General features: G+C 53.2%; 2 protein-coding genes across 2 annotated transcripts; both read right to left on the bottom strand.

Annotated features, from left to right (window-relative positions):
* Positions 1-4,377: 4,377 nt before the first annotated feature.
* BBK36DRAFT_1158222 (UCH-domain-containing protein) lies at positions 4,378-9,669 on the bottom strand (the record flags this gene model as incomplete). The annotated part of the gene is made up of 5 exons (XM_024894088.1): positions 4,378-5,036; positions 5,094-5,847; positions 5,988-8,731; positions 8,842-9,579; positions 9,663-9,669. 5 exons carry the CDS (start codon positions 9,667-9,669, stop codon positions 4,378-4,380), a joined length of 4,902 nt encoding a protein of 1,633 aa, XP_024750704.1.
* A 2,188-nt stretch (positions 9,670-11,857) lies between these two features.
* Positions 11,858-15,380, bottom strand: BBK36DRAFT_1115879 (metallopeptidase; the record flags this gene model as incomplete). The annotated part of the gene is made up of 5 exons (XM_024890174.1): positions 11,858-12,040; positions 12,182-12,327; positions 12,402-14,037; positions 14,103-14,957; positions 15,123-15,380. 5 exons carry the CDS (start codon positions 15,378-15,380, stop codon positions 11,858-11,860), a joined length of 3,078 nt encoding a protein of 1,025 aa, XP_024750703.1.
* Between the last annotated feature and the right edge of the window lie 1,318 nt (positions 15,381-16,698).

Raw genomic sequence — 16,698 nt, 5'->3', positions numbered from 1 at the left:
CCGGCCAACTCCAGTCCAGTCTGTCACCAAAGCGCCACTCTCAACAATACTATTCTACTTATCTCGGAAACCCACAGCAAGGGAAAAAAAAAAAAAAAAAAAAAAAAAAAAAAAAAAAAAAAAAAAAAAAAAAAAAACGAAGAAAGATTCCGCATTACTACTACCAACGCCATGACTAAGGAACATAGTGCGTGTAGTCACTAACACAAGCAAAAACAAAAAGTGCGAGCAGCTGGAAAAGAGCCGCATCGCCGGCAGCGTTACCCGTCACACACACACTCACACACACAGCCTCACGATTCGCGGCAAGTCTCCCGACAAATCGACCTAAAACCAGCCCTAAACTACTTGCTAGTTTCGATTCGAATCTCCCGGGTTTGCCGTTGCCCCCCCCCTTCTCTCCCCTTTCCTTTTTCCTTGTCTTCTTGGTGGTTATTTGCTTGTTTGCTCTTTTTTGCGTAGTTACATAGGCGCGTGAGGACGTTTCTGTTCTAGATGATGCCTGTGTAAGGTACTGACCGCTCGACTCCGTCTGTCCCTACCAGTCCCATTCGAAGCATAAACAGTGAATCGCATGAAGAGGCCGCATGGTGACTACGTACGTAGTACTAGTTGTATCCATCTGTCAGAAGGGGGCAGTATCAGCACCGATGGACTAATGCAGTGATCCGTACTTGTACGCAACTACTAAGCTGGTTCCAGCACGAGTAATTCGAGTCATCCCCAAGTGGTACCAACTCGGTCATCGTCTTTCTAGAATATCCACCCTGAGCAACATCAACAAGAATCGTTGGTCGTGTTAGCAGTACTACTGTAGTTGGTTCTGTAAGACTCCATCGCCCGCGTTGTTTCTTCTCCGATGCTTGGAATGCATCTCCACTGCCCTTGGCGGCTTCTAGCGGCATTCTAGAAAGAATTTTCTTCTTTTTCTTTTCTTCTTCTTCTTTTCCTCTTTCTCCTCAGCTCCGCAAGGGACCAGACAGACAAGCCCCTCATTCTGAATCCCTTCTTCTGCTCTTCTTTGCTTTTTTTTTTTTTACCCTTCTTCGCTTTTTGGCCGTGATTGGTCCGAGCGCCCGCACTTCATCTTAACCCCGACCTCCGCTGCTCCACCCGCTGACTCTTCTCTTTTCGTTCCATCCTGAACAAGGTCCACGGGTGCTTGTCCGAAAGAATAGTAGTAGTACTTGGATGCATCACGACATGGATCCTCTCTCTCTCGGTTCCCCCCCCAGAGTGATTCGTTTCCCTTTCTTGTTTCTTTTTTTACAACACCTTGATGCCTGCAAAATGTCTTTTGTGCTTTTCATGCTGATCCTCCTCGCTTGTTGATTGCGTCTCCAACGGCGATGCTACTATTTTCATCCCCCTTTGCTGCGTCATCCTTGTTCTTGCATCGCATCCATCATCTTTCTCTCCATCATGCTTTGCTCCACCCCCCTTTTTTTGACCTCGTGGGATTTTTCCCTTTTTTTTCCTTCCAAGGGTCCCATTCAGCCGGGTAATACATATACGTATACTATGTAGCTTGTATGTGTATGGCCAAGGACACCCAAAGACTGGGCTTGTTCTTCTATTCTTTTCGTGTCATCACTTTATATATCCGCAACTCTACAAATGTGTTGTTGGCGCTTACCGCCCTCAATTCCGGGAGTTCGGGATCTTGATCCAATTTCATCCATTTCATACCCACAGCCCGCGTCTCTTTTTGCCTCGTTTACGGAGCGCGGAGTGCAGCGCGAAGCCGATTACCTGTATTCCAATGACAAAAAGAGTCCCTTTTTAGCGAACACAATATGCATAGATAATACTGCTGCTGCCCAAGTTCTAGTCTACCGAACAAGCCAATCGTGTACTATCCATACATCTAACCACTCTAGAAACTGACGGACTGACTACTCCGCATCCATCATCTACTACAGGTACAGCATCGTCCATGGCCCTGCTTTCTGAGCCCGGCACAAAACCTTCCCTTGCCTCTTTTCCCCCTTCTTCTTCTTCCCTTTCTTCTACCTTTCACATCCCTGTTTCTTCCAATCGCCCGAGGCAATCAACGTAAGATCTCATCGCCTACCATCTCTTGTAGCTCTGATGTGGCAACTCTTATAAGAAGCTGTTTCCCTTGCATCTCGCCCTGCATCACCCTGCATATCGACACCCACGTGCCCCCCCAGTCCCAGTCCAATCCCGTCAAGCCCATTTATCAGCAAATGACGCTTGTTACTTGCTGCACCATACATACATAGGTACATACACACAATCCATTTGTACAAGTCCCTTGTCTGAAAACAGCTTCGTTGTCCGATTGCTTCGCTATAAAAACTTGTCTTATGACGAAAAAGCTTCCACGAGACGGACATGCCCGCCCAATTGTACACGGGGCTTTCAAACATGGATATCCCTTCCACATCCCAGGTGACTTTACCTACATCATCATACGGAGTATCTACCTACACAAGTAAAATGCCATCACCAGGCGACAAGATCCCAAAGCAAAGTCGCTGCCTCGTCTAATCCGTCCACAGAGCATCAAACTAGCTCTTGCATCCGAAACAAACATCCCACTCAGATCAGCCCCCCCCAAAAGAAGTAGCTCGCTTATCACCCCAAAAATCCCAATCTATCTCACCTCGGCATGAATTGCACCATCTCCATCTCCATCTCCATCATGCCATCTTTCTCCCCCTCTTCCTATCTTTCTCTCTTGAGAAACTACTACTAGTAACAAGATAATAAAAGCCCACTTTTACAAATCGCGCTTCTGCAACTTGTTCAAACTACTCGCTCGAAAACGAGTTGCTGCTCCATATTGATCATCAACTAAGCCGCACAACAGGCTCGCAAACTAGGTATGCGGGTTTCATCACAAACTCCATTCAGTACCCCATATGGCGCCACAGCAAAAGGACTCGGTAGCTCCGTATCTCTTCTTTGCGTCTTCCTTATCCCATCTCCACCATATACTAGTTTAGTAGGTTGTAGTAGTTCTTCATCTCAGCTCCAAGTCTTTCCTCCCCCCCGTCCCCTTCACTCATTCTCTACCGGTTCCAAAGCCCCCTTCTTCGCTCGCCCTCCTCTGTCGACCCCCCACCCTCTTCAGCTGTAGAACATCAAGACCCGAATTCTCCGCCGAGAAACGAGCTACGTCGTGCATGAACCTGCATTCCTAACGGCCTTCCAATACTAGGTAGGCAAGGCTACACCCATCAATGTAACAAAGCACGAAACACCAAATCCTAGTATGTACATATGTATACTCGCTTATCGACCTCCACGTAAATACCCGCAACGCATAATGCAAATCACTGTATCTTGTCGAGCTGCGTGTCTCCTCAGATAGCCACCCGTACTCGTACTGCTCCAATTTCACCATCTGTTTCGGCCTCTGGAAAGATCGGATAGTCTCTTGAACCATTGCTCAAACACCCTTCCCCCTCCATAGCACGCAGAGCTCCACCGTCCACCTCATCCTACCTTACCCTACTGTATCCGCATTACTTCAACCAATAAACCACACATATCCAAGCCCTTCCATTTCTAATACCCTCCATCCATCCCACAACGAGTACAACATCCCACATCTCCCATCCGTCTACAAAGCACATGGACTAATACATCATATGCCATCACAGTTCAATCCATCATATCCACAACCCACATTAGTATACTGTACGCATCACGAACATTGACAAAGCAGCCCCATCAAGCAACTACACATGACTCGCCACATTTACTTGGCTTCATCCCACAATCCCGCGCCACCGCCCACCCCCCAATTCCCTCCTCGCCCTTTCGATCCGAATCCCCCTGCCCTCAAACTTCCCCAGATCGTCGGAATCGCATCACCACTTCTGCATGTGGCAACTGCATGTATGTGATACATCATATCCCGAATCCAGAGGGGGTCCTCTAGATCGATGGCGGAGAGGTTTATGGACCCTTTCCGAGCACCTCTAATTGTGGCAACAACTTCTCATATCCTCTATATTCTGACAGTAATGCTCATTGAGACTCAATACATACTCATACCCATTCTCCAATTTGAGGACGGCCCAGAGCATCCTATATACATGCAATCGTCAATTCATCGGCTCCAAAGGCCATCCCTTCTTGGCCCATCAAGCGCGTTCATCGTCATCTAAGCTCTATCTACTTGTACACGTGCAGTGTGCGCCTTTGTTCGTGTGTGTCCGTGCATGTGATAAGACGTTCTCGCTCCTTTTGTGACCGCTTCTTCCTCTCAGCAGCTTCTGCTCAAAGTCATTTCACATTCACCCACGGCCCACACAGAATGTCTATATATGCAAGTGCCGTTTGTCGATAACATGTATCCGTATCTCATGTTTCCATCAACTGAGCCTTCATCATGTCGTGACATCACTCGCTGCGGGCGACGTTATCGCCCTCAATGTGGATTTCGGCAACCTCGTCCTCATCCTCGCCACCCGAGGGCCCAGTAGGCACGGTGAGAACCTCCTCGTGGGCCCCGGCGGGAGACGCTGCTTCTCCGTTGGTGAATCCGTTCACCGAGCCAACCGACGCCATGTGAGTATCGGCTTCAAACAAATCTTCCCTAGAGCCACCTCGCTCATCGGCAGAGGAATCAAACTGCGCGTCGTCACTAGCATAGTCGGCAGCTGTCGATCCGTCAGCTCCACTACCGTCGAGGTTGTTGAAGCTCCAGCTCTGCGTCATGTCGAATTTCGGAGCTGCGATTTGGTAGCTGCCCGAAGCGCCCAAGCCTTCGTCTTCGATGCTTCGGATGGCCTCCTCATAAGGGGGCAGCTCCGCTTCGTGGCTATCCGACAGAGACTTGATCGTGGTGTGAGGAGCGGCGGAACTCGAGCCCACGGTTCTGCCAAGGCCATCATCGGATTCACCCTCGTCGTCGCCACTCGTGTCCGTGTTGTACTTTTCAAAGATCTTGGCGAATCGCGGGCCGCCTAGGTGGCCGCTGGTGCGCCGGCGGTAGAAGAGCAGATACGCTGCGCTCGTCACCACCGACGACGGGTCAGACACGGCTGAGACGGAAGAATCTAATTTTTCATCAAGTTAGCCGTAATTCACTCCTCACTCGCGCAACTGAAACTCACCATTGTAGTTATACCACCGCCCATCGACAAAGTTCTTTGCGTAAGCGGTGTAGTGACCTCCGCCCAGCCCACCATAATGGTCATCAACGGCGATGAGGTCGTAGATCTCTTCCTTTCCTTCTTCCTTTTGAATGACGCGCGAGGTGAGATCGAGCCCTTCAATTGGGAAGTCGACCAGCACGTCCAACTTGTCTCGTCGCCATCCGGAGCTGCTGAAGCGCTTCAGGTGGGCAACCAGATAGTCTGGCGACTTCCACAGATCAAACTTCTTGCTAGCTCTCCGGTGCTCTTTGCACCGCGGGCAGTACCACATGTCTTGCTCCGACAGAACTTCGGCTCTTTCGAATTCGTCGAGACACTCATCCAGGGTAATGCCCCGGGACCGGCGGGATTGGCGTTTCCTCTGGCTGATCTTGAGAGCAGGATCATTTATAGTCTCCAGGTCGACGAATGTCTTGGCTCCCTGGCTCGCATCCTGCTTCTTTCCAGTGTAGCCAAACACTGTCTCCCAGGCCTCCTCACTCCAATCGACGACTAGGCCCTCATAGAGTCGAATCAACGGGCCGCCGTCAGCTACTGCCGGAGGAGTTGGTTCAGACTCGACAACGGGCGAGCGCTGCACGTGCTTTCCAGCACGCATTTGCTTGTCACGACGCTTGTTGCCCTTTTTGCCATAGGCCTTGTGGTTCTTGAATTTCTTGCGACCACCCGTACCGAGCTTCTGAGGCCGGTTTGCACCAGTTCGAGCCAGAGTCTGCAAGATATTGGTCAGCAGGACAAACACACAAGCGGGATGGGTAGTGCGATAAAGGGAAATTCAACCCGTGGTCTCGTGGTGCAGTGAAAACTATGACAGAGATGAATACAAAAACAGATCAAATTGGAATAACTTACCCGAGCGCCGTGAGGCACATCCTCTTCGCTGGATTCGTCCGCCATGCGTGTCTGCGACGACTCTGGCTGTGGGTTCTCCTCTTCATTGCTGCTCTCCTCGTTACCAGAAGCGGTGCTGTTCCAGCTCTCAGGGCTTGGCTGGTCTTCCTCCTCCCTTTGGGCCTCGGGGATCCGATCCGCCAGCTTCGGAAGTGTCTTGTTGTTGTCAACATTAGTCCAACCCGTCGGAACGGTTCCGTCTGTACGGTTAGCAAAATAGCTGAGCTCAAAGAGACCCTGGAGCTCTGGGCCGAGGAATTCGCCCGGCTGGACAAACTTGGGGCGCTGAGAGTTGAATTGGCGGAGAAGCTGTGGCTGATTCGGCAGAGGCAGCTCAGGCGGAGGCATGACGGTGGCATTGGCGCTGGCAGTGCTCGAAGCGTCCTTCATAGTCACGTCAACGATATCGTCCTCTCCCTCGACGGAGTTTGCGACAACCTTTCCGTCTCCAGAGGAGTCGGCGTCGGACGCAGTAGCGATGACCATGTCTGCCTCCGAGCCTTCGGCGTTCTGCTGTTCTTTAAACTTTGACCAGGTAGAGAAGGTTGCGACTCTTTCCAAAACCTTGCGCTTGATCATGTCGTAGCTCGACGCCTCCTCCCGGGTCAGGGTGATGAAGTGCGGAGGAGACGTTCCCTCAGGTACTTTGCCAGTGCTGAACGGACGTCGGTGCAGGACTGGCACCACCATCGTATCGTACTTGGGATCATTCCACTCCTCGGTAGCATCTGCCGGGGTGTCGTCGAGGTCCAGCATGGAGCGAGGCTTCTTCTGATAGCCTTTGGCGGGCCAGTTGGTAGGCACAGCTTCCAGCTCGTGGAACGTCGCAACGTCATTGGCACCAATCTCTTCCGACACATCTCCGCTGTTGTCATAGATCTTGAAGAAGCGATCCTTGAACTCTTCAGCACCCATGAGGCGATTCGGCGGCACTCCTGTGCGAATTGACAAGAACGACTTGAGGGACTCGATGGAGCTATGCTTGGGCAGCTCAACCTCGAACATGACGGGGACATCATTGAGAGGGAAGAACTTGACAGTCTTGGACCACATGTTCTCCACGGGTAAGGGCAGTGTCAGGTTGTTGAAGGGGTCGAATGTGATGCTGATTTTACCACATTCAGGGCACTTGAGGGTCGACTTGTACATTCCGGTGAAGAGATCAGCAATGACGGAATCATCTCGCTTTCGCGTAATGTCCCACACTTTGTCGGCCATCTCCTTGATCGCCTCTGGGTTGTTGATCATGTCGTCCGTCGAGTCCGGCTTTTCGATGTAGGGCTTCTTCTTGATGCGGCTCAGATCTTCCTGGAGGGCATCGAGCAGGAAGCCGAGGAACTCCTGGGAGTCTTGCTGGCCCCAGCCGGCAAAGGTGCTTCGGCAGCGGCCAACGGTGTTCTTGAACTCCCGCGGGCTGACCGACCCTCTGCCTTCATCGTAAATCTCCCTCAGTAGCGCGCCGTAGGCCATGGCGACCTTGCCGTTGTAACCCAGGGGATTGGACTTGTTGAGCTCGGCGGCGTACGCATCCGTCAAGAAGTATTTCGTCAACTCCTCCACACTGCGGACGCATTGCAGCGCCGAGTTCATGTAGCACGTGTTTCCCAGATTGTGCAAGCCCACGGCACCAACACTGCGGCCATTTCTCTTCTTCTGCATCCTGCCACGAGTGGTGGGCCCCTCCGAGGAGCTGGGACTGGTCCGATTATTCAAGGGTTTGGCCAATGCGGTATCATTAGTACGCGTGGGTATCGCCTTCTCTACCAGTGACCGGCTCGTGCATGTGCTCACCCAGAGCCCCTTGTTGACCATCTCGTCCACGATGAGGGTCTGGTCAGTCACTAGATCAAAGAGCTGGATGGAGGCAGAGCCGTTGTAGTTGGGGTTCACGGTGTGGTCCTCGAGCGTAGCTACTCGTCGGGAGTCCCGGGGGACGCTGCCGAAGGTGGCAACATCGACGAGCAGATGCGACCAGCCAGACTCTGCCGCTCCGTCGGAGTCTTCGCGGCCAGGTGAATCCGGGGGTGTCGTGAGGAGGGCTGGAGCCTTGGCGGTAGTCGAAGCCTTGGCCGGAGCCTGATTTGCTTTAAGCGATTCAGTGTCTACCAGCCAGAGACGAACTTTGCGGTCCATAGGAATACCCGCAAGGCGTTTTATATCCTTGATAAACGCCTGGGCGTGAGTCTTGCGGCTTCTGACCAAGGCAAGAGGAGGAGGGTTCTCGGCCTTCAGCGTCTGCTCGATTGGGAGCGGGCTCACTACCGACCAGAGGCGGTGTACACGGAAGATGGGGGGGTGCAGCTCATAGACGACTTCAGTGGGAGACTGGGCGTCGGCGGCAGTATTGATGGCCGTCCGGACGATGGGCTTCTGCCCCTCTACCATGCCGTACCAATCCATGACCAGCTTCCATGCATCCTCGGGAAAGAGTTCAAACGACTGCTGGTCGAGCCCTGGTTTGAGGCGGACGAAGTCTTCACGGCCAGGCTCTTGGATGACTTCCTCGATGATGTCGGAGTTGTCGACAGGGCCCAGTGATACTTCGGTCACGTCGGCCTTGCCCGAGCGCAAGGACAGCGCCTTATCCACCCATGTACGCGATACGATATAGGCCTGGTCGCCCTCCTGCGGCAGCTTTTCTGCTGAAGCCTTGAGGAGCATTTCGATGATCTTGACCTGCTCGATGAGTGGGGGAGGAGGGGCAGCTGCAGCGAGACAAAGTTGATGTATCAGTAACTGTACACTCTCAAATGCTCCTCCCTACGACATATACTTCATATCAAGAGCATTTGTACTTTGCATTGTCGAAACTTACATTGGGCGGCGGCGTCAGCGCCGTTGTTGGCCGAGGGTTTGGAGTCCGAGGCTTCGATATCAACGCTCATAGCGCGGGGCAGCTCGGCCGAGGGGTTGGACGACGATGTCATCTCGACGTCTCCGGCGCTGGTGGCGGCATCGCCGTTCTTATTGGGGGCGGTTTCGGGATCCATGCTGGATGCTCGTCGCTTCAACGGAGAGGATGAACGTTGGGGCAGATCAGCATCTCCGTTCACAAGGGCCCTCCTGGAGATGAGGAAAGGGGACTGGCTCCTAGCGTAGGTGCGCACAGAGCTCGCGTCGTCTCCTCCTCTTTCGCTGTCGATGGAGGGCTCGGGGTAGAAGGAGGTGCCGGGGGACGAGGCAACAGAGGAAGCGTAGTCGGCAGAAACGAGGGACGAGGCGATCTGGGCCTGGGCCTGGGTCTGCAGCCGCGGGGGCACGCTGGAGGCGGTTACGGAACCGGCACGGACGTAGAGCGGCGCTTCAAGCCCGGAGGCTATGGGCGTGGCGGAAAAGGAGAGGGCGGCGTCGTCGTCGGGCTCGCACGAGGGGATGGCGGTGTCTGGCGATGGCGAGGTCGGGGCGTCGAAATCGATGGTCAAGGGACGGGCGAGCTTTCTCTTCTTTGAGGAAGACGTCTTGACAGTGAGCTGCCCGGGCAGCTCTGGGGGGAAGACGGCGGGAGCGGGTTGGCGGGAGAGGCGATGGGGATGGCCGGGTACTTGTACCTGCTCTAGACACAGACACAGACGCAGACGGAGACGCAGCACGCAGCAGACCGTCGCCGAGGGGTTGACAGAGCAGAGGCAAGGCCACCGGACATCGGGGCAGTGGAGGCGGCGTTTGTTTCGTGCGGTCCTCTGGGCAAGGCGGTGATTGACGGGCTGTGTGGGGCGAGGTGTCAGCTATTTCTGGACCTGGACGGCTTTTTTTTTCTAGGTCTCGTTTTTTTCTTTCGGGCTTTTTCTATTTGCATGCGGCTTGAAGGGGCAAAAGACGTCACAGCGGCGGCCGTTGCTGCAGCGCCAGAGGCGACGGGGTGAGTGCCTCCGGCTCTAGCTGGCGCTGGCTGTGATGCAAGGGCAGGGCTGAATCGAGGAGATGGAGCAAGGTAGAGCAAGAACAAGAGTGAAACGGAGCAGACGCTGAAGCAAAAGCTGAGCAACGCAACAAGCACACGTGAATGTCCATGTCCATGGATCTACCACTCTCCATGCACTCGCTGCTTGCAGCACAGCATGACTGGTGGGAGGCGGATGGAGGTGGGCTGAAGCGCTGGGCTGGTGCTCTGGCCCGGCCTGGACTGGGCATAGCGCCACCGTCTCTGTGCCGTGGTGCCTGACTGTGACCTACCTGCTACCGGCCAGTGTGTGTCCCCGTAATCCTGCTGTAATTCGTACCTGGCGAAGTGCGAAGAAAGAAGACGCCAAAAAGAGGGTACGAGTCACTCGTATGTACGTGCGTACGTGAGTGTATGCCTGCTCGTGCCTGCGGGTTCCTTTGGCTGTGGAGGCTAGACCGATGCAAAGCCCCTCCTAAAAAGAGGAAGCAGGAACAAAAAAAAAAAAAGTAAACAAAAGAATGGTTCGAGAGGGCAAAGAAAATAGAGAAGGAGAATAGAAGTGAATCGAAAGAAGGGCACAGAAAAAGTCCAACGGGTTTGGAGGGGTGAAAAAAAAACGAAAAATGAGCCGAAGCGAAAAGAGGAACAGCGGGATCTGGATCTGGTTAGGGCCCCGTTTTGTACGTAACCGCGTGGGCGAGTTGGGTGAGGGAGGGCGACGATGCCGCTGTGAAGCTGCAGGCACGTCCAAGTACCTGGTACAAGACAGCCTGTAGAACAGGTACAGTTGGTCAGCACCTTGCAGTATGCCTGGTTAAGCAGCGCGGAACTCGAATGTATCGCGGGCCGTGTGCTGTCGCAGAGGTTCGTCAAGTCATGCAAATAGAACGCAGATTTGCAAAGAAAACAAACCATGGAGTGCAGAAAAGAAGAAGCAGCAGCCAAAACTCCACTGGCCTCCCTTCCGCTACCCAAAAAGCTACAGTAATGTACATGGCGGGGCAGTCCCACTGCTGTACAAAGCCCTGGCCAAAGACTCCAGCTCACCTCACTCGACTCAAATCAACTGGATTAATACCTGCAGCAGCCAGCGCAGAAGCCAAAAAGGAGCCAACGTGCCGGTGCTCTGGCAAATGCAAATCACCAGCGGCTTTTGCTTCTCCGGGCTTCCAGTTGTGGCGATACTGTGCTTGCTCACTACAAGTGCCTACTCGACTTGATTCCCATCTCAGCGAAGCCTAACCGCCGTGGCGGCTATTGGCGTCTGCCGGATCACAACCACACGGGCAGACCGAGCTGGAAATAGACCGGTCTGAGTTGACCCGAGTCGTTGATATTGGGTTAAGCATCTACCCATTACACGACAGTATTCACAGTAACCAGTGTCACAGAACAATATATGGTCGGGTACTAGGTAGAGGGCCTCGCATACCTGGCCGCTGTATGTCCTCAACTTCGGGCTTGTCACAGCATCTCGTTGTATACGCATCCCTGCAAACCCGGCCTTCACGAACACCAGCTTTACAGGCGACTTCTGTATAAGGTAATACAGCATAATAGTACTCAGGGGGTTAACGTATATCTCCAACTGTACGACTTCTGTATGACCGTTCCGTGTACGAAGATAGGTTAGCTCTTATAGCCAAAGTAGTCATCGCCGTGTCCTAAGCAAGGCAGAGACAAATACTTGTCCAAGTAAGCGACGTCTTGTCCAAAAGCACGTCACGTTCCTTTTCCCTCATCCAATATGCCCAGATGTTAGAAAAGGAAAAAGAAAGAGCTCTAATGTGTGCGCCCGTGGTTGACGCCCCTCTGTCCAACTCTCACCCCAAAGTACTTTCCTTTGCTTGTGCAGCATCAGACATCTATCAGGTTTTCCTTTCCCCTTTCCCTCCTTCTGTGTTCAAACTAAGGAAATTCATCATAATTCATCAACAAGCCGTCGCACTCAAAGCTTGGGATCCGTCTCTTCGAACTCGGCAATGTCCTTGACGGGGCGAGCTCCAGAGCTTGCCCGCAGACCGGCCTTGTACAGTCGCCCATCGGTAATTTCGACTGCCGAGTCTACAGCTGATGCAATGTTGCTTGGCGTTTCCAAGAGTTCGGGGGAAGCCTGGGGGAGCCCCAGTTCCTTGGCTTTGGAAAGGAGGGATGCGCGTTTCTCTTCAGAGACTGATTGCCTCGTCTTCAAATGTCCCTCCAAAAGGTCAAGGCTCGCTCGGTCCTCCTTGGAAACGTCTTCCAGGTCCGCCTCCTTCAAGAGATCCGCAACTTTCGAGTCCCGTTCGTCCGAACCTCTAGCGCACAAGTGAACCGAAAGGCGGGCTCGGCTGCTCGAGAAGGGGCTAAAGTACGTCTCGAAGAAGCTGACCATGTCGGCCTTTGTGATTGCCCTCACGTGGGCTGCATCTTGCTGGGCTGGATACCAGACGCATTAGTATATCATACGGGTGAAACGCGAAAAAGAGACCATATTCAACTCGTCAACTCACCTTGCTCAAAGTCATAATACTCGCTAGAGATTTGTGCCCAATGTCTGTTGGTCTCCTGGTCGAGGTTGCGCAGCTTTTCGAGCCTCTTGTTGATCAGACTTCGCTTGTGGCCCTCAAATTCGTCTTCCGTCATATTCTTGAGCATTACTCCAAACAAGACCAGGAAGGCCTCAATACGCTTGTCCAGATAGTCGGGAGTTCTGTCGCTCTGAATCATGATGCGGAAGCCATAGGTGGTGGCAAAGGGCCGCGTGTTGGTGAAAACAATGTATCCGAGCTGCTCCTTCGTCCTGAGCTGGTCAAACGCGGGCTCGTGGATCATCTGGTCCATCAAGAGAGTCTTTGCGCGGGTCGCTCGATCGCCCTTCTCGCCAATGTACAGGCATGTCTCGACACAGTGGTTGACATTCGCGGGGTCCTTCAGCGTCTTTCTGTACACGTAGTTTGACCCAGAAGGCAAGATAAGCGAACGGATGATGGGCCACTGAGACTTGGGCAAGACGCGGGGCTTCAGGGCGGACACAACCGTATCCGTCGCTCTCAGCGCATCGCCCTTATTCATGTTGCCATGTGCGTAAACCTCAATGTGCATCTGGGCCAGCAGCTGCCTCTGGAATTCCCGCACATCGTCTACCGTGACTTCTCGCAGTTCCACGGCAAGCTCCTCGACCAGACAGTCATGTTCAGCATTGAGCCACGACGTGTAGTCTCCGGACTGTTGATACGCGGAGTGAAGCTGCCAATTGTCATAGCTACGAGTAACGCGCTCCTTCACGACGGCGAAGCGATCCTCCTTGATCGGGAGATCTCGCAGGGTGGCGGTGACTTGCTCAAGAAGAACGGGAAGCTTATCGTTGTATCCCGAGACTTCGATGCAGAGGCCTCGAATGTCCAGGGACACCGTATATTCGAGTCCGGCAAGGGTTGCGTCGTATGAGTACTCCTCCAATGCGTCGCGAACCAGCTCCGTAAATAGCTTGGCCTTGACGTAACCCTGAGCCGAAGCGTTTACGAGGGGATTGTTCAGGACCACGATAACGTTTGCCTTGGGGACCCAGAAAGTGTCGTCCTTTTTCCACCACGTTCGAGCCGCTTCGTCGTTTCGCAGGATCCGAGGTGCCAATGCAGGCTCCGACACCTCCTTCTTCTCCACCTCGAGCCTGTTGGGAATGAAGGCATTCTTGTGAGGCAGATGCAGCTCCGACAGCCGGCTCTGGCTTGGAGTGTCCACGGCACGCTTCCAATCATCCATCTGATCCTTGGGGATTCTCTCGTATGTATACTCCGTACCGTACCACTTCTCCCTCTTATCCCAGGTACCTGGAAAGGTTTGTGAAACGACGCAGAGACGAAGATTGTCTGGGCGGAACTTGGCTAGAGCCTGTTGGATGAGATTTGCGTCAAAGGTGCGCATGAGGCTGTAGCCACTCAACAACCACTCTCGCGGCAACGGCTTTTGCATCACGGAGCTGACTCTGCTCGTGAACCGGCTCGCGGGAGCCTTTTCTCTGTATTTGAATTCTATGTCGGCCATGACCTTTTGCTCCTGGAAGATCCATTCCTGGGGAGGCGTCTCGCGCAGGAGAGCAATGTACTGGAAAAAGACGTTGACAATCTGAGGATAGACTTTGAGGCCCTGTGGTGTCAAGTTGTTAGGGAGGCCGTGTTCAGAAACGCAAACAAAAGAATGCATAAGCTTACCTCTTCCGTCAGTCGGATCTGAACTTCGAAGACGCCTGGCGTGCCAGGGCAAATCGGAGAAGCACCGGCAGAGAGGCTATTTGCCCAACCCTTGTTTTTGATATATGACATGATGCTGCCGGGTCCCTCGTGGCCAATGAGGTGAGAGCAGTATCGACCAGGCTGAGATTCGTACAGATACTCTTCATCAATGAATGGGAAGAACAGGTGCAGCTCTCTTGTGTCCATGACCGGCTTTGCGAAGAATTGTACACCAATGTCGCTTTCGCGGAACGGGGACTCCTCCGTCCATCTGTTGGGAGGCAAATTCTTGTTGACAATGTCGGAGAAGAACTCGACGGTCCATTTCTGGAGCACATCAAGCGGTTCACGGCCCAAGATGACGAGCTTCATGCGGTTGGCCGAGTAGTGCTTGGCATGAAACTCAATGAACTTGTCTCTGACATTGATCCCCTTGGCCTCCGGGAGTGTCTTGAGCACCTCCAGGTTACCGGTAGAAAAGTGGCAGTAAGGGTGCTTCGGGTTCGACAGAGACTTGGCCAGCTGGTGTATGCGCCAGGTGTCATTCTGCAGGTTCTTCTTGTTCTCCGAGTCGACGGCCTGAAGCTCCCTGTCCAGGGTGCTGGACAAGAAGAGCGGCTCAATGAAGAACTGCGCAAAGCGGTCGAGGGCCCCACGGAGAGGCGAGGGGTTGGTATCTGACGGATCTTGGTCATTGGCTGGCTTGGCCGCCACCTCGAAGTAGTAATTGGTCGACGTAGAGGCTGTATACGCATTGGAGTTGCCGGAGTTTGCGGACAGGTATTGGCTGTACTCGTTCTCGATGGGGAACTTTTTCGTGCCCATGAACAAGAGCTACCCATTGGTTCGAGAGTCAGTCCGGCTGCTGAGTTACAGGACGCACAATTGGTATGGGGAGGGCGACAATCGCAAGGCGGGGAGAGGTTCAGGGAGGAATAGAGAGGATAACAATCACTGATCCAACAAAGGGGGGGAGAGCAAAAAGGGATCACGACTTACATGCTCAACTGCGTGTGCCATGCCAGGCATATCAGCCTCGTCACTGTAGTTACCGACGTTGACGTCAAGCGCTGCGCTGGCCTTGTCCGCCTCCGGATCGTGCACCAGCAGAGCCTCGAGCTCGTTCTCCAAGCGGATGACCCTGTAGTCGCGGTCGTCTATCGACGGCTTCTCCAACTTGTCGGTCAGAAGCACAACCGACGATGGGCGAATAGGGCCCTGGGCCTCAGCCTTGACCGGCGCCGGCACTCGCTCCATTGCGGGGGATTTCAAAGCGTCCAGAGTCCGACTTCAAAGCATCAACAGACGGTTGAAGGCAGGAGACGCTTCGGCAGAGGGGCAGCTCAGCTGAAGGGCCTTGGAAGGATCGTACAGGATAGGCAAGGTATGGGATGGTGGTGTTTTTTGTAGGTAAGGTAAGGTAGGTAAGTGGCGGCGGGCTGACTGATCCGTTGCGGTGTGTGTTGCTATTCGTTAGTGGGGAAGAAGCGCCACCTTCTCTATTTAGGTCGGAAGACGGGAAAAATCACCGACTCGGAGCTTGCCGCAGTTTGATGAGCTTCTGTATGGTTTGATGGGGTTGGTGATCAGGGTCTTGAGTGTTTTTTGAGGATCAATGGCTGTTGATGGAGGCCAATCAGAGGGAAACGGATGTTTTGTGGTGCAGTCGGAGTGTTGAGCAGCGAGTCGCAAGGAGAGGAGGAGGGGCAGGGAAAAGGGGCGACAGAAGCTCTTTGTCTGCTCTGACGCCAGTTGATGATAAGCAGGAGGTACGGAATCGCAAAGCGGCGCTTCTCTGCTTGGATGAATGGTGCCAACGAGTTCTGCATGTATGAACATGAATCAGCGCAAATGTGCGTTGAGATGAAAGAGCTGCGTGCTGATTGTGTACTTGTTTGTCCTTGTCAGATGGCTGGAACTCCCTGCATGAAAGCATCCAGAGTCTGCTTGCGAGGAGCTACATGTATGATGCTTACATGCTACCTAGCTATACATAGAATACTTACACGATCTGGGGGCAATGAATAGCAAGATTTCTTTTTTCCAAAGCATACCCCTCAAGGTTCCCCTCCAGCCGCTCCCTTGAGGCGGCAAATGGCGGAATGGCTTTACTACTTATAACCAAGGGCCTCTGGATTGCGCCGCCAAGCGGGCTGTACTACAATACAAAGATGGTCCGTTGAGCTGCCATTGGCCATGATATTTATTGCTTGACGCTCAGCTGGTATATATTAGACCGCAGATCTTCTTAGCAAGCTGCTGAGACCAAGTTTGTTTGCATTTGCCGCCCCTCGGGGAATCGAGCATTAGCCATAGAGGAGCTGCTGCTGTGTATATTGTGATGGCAAATTTGCTCGCATCCAGGTATAAAAGGCCGGCCCCAAGGAGCCAGAGAATCAGGGTGTTGTGTTAATCACTACTATTAATCAAACAAGACAAGCAGAAACGAATGCCGCAAACGTTTGTTGGGACCGTGCCTCGGGATGTGGTGACACAGCGTTTATTGGCTCTGCAGCTCTGCAGGGCAAGTCCTGCACATCCAAGGAGAAGACATGACAAGCCTCTCACCAATCCG

Source organism: Trichoderma citrinoviride (assembly GCF_003025115.1).
Source record: "Trichoderma citrinoviride strain TUCIM 6016 unplaced genomic scaffold BBK36scaffold_5, whole genome shotgun sequence".
Taxonomy (NCBI): Eukaryota; Fungi; Ascomycota; class Sordariomycetes; order Hypocreales; family Hypocreaceae; genus Trichoderma; species Trichoderma citrinoviride.
This window is presented reverse-complemented; position numbering and strand designations above follow the sequence as displayed.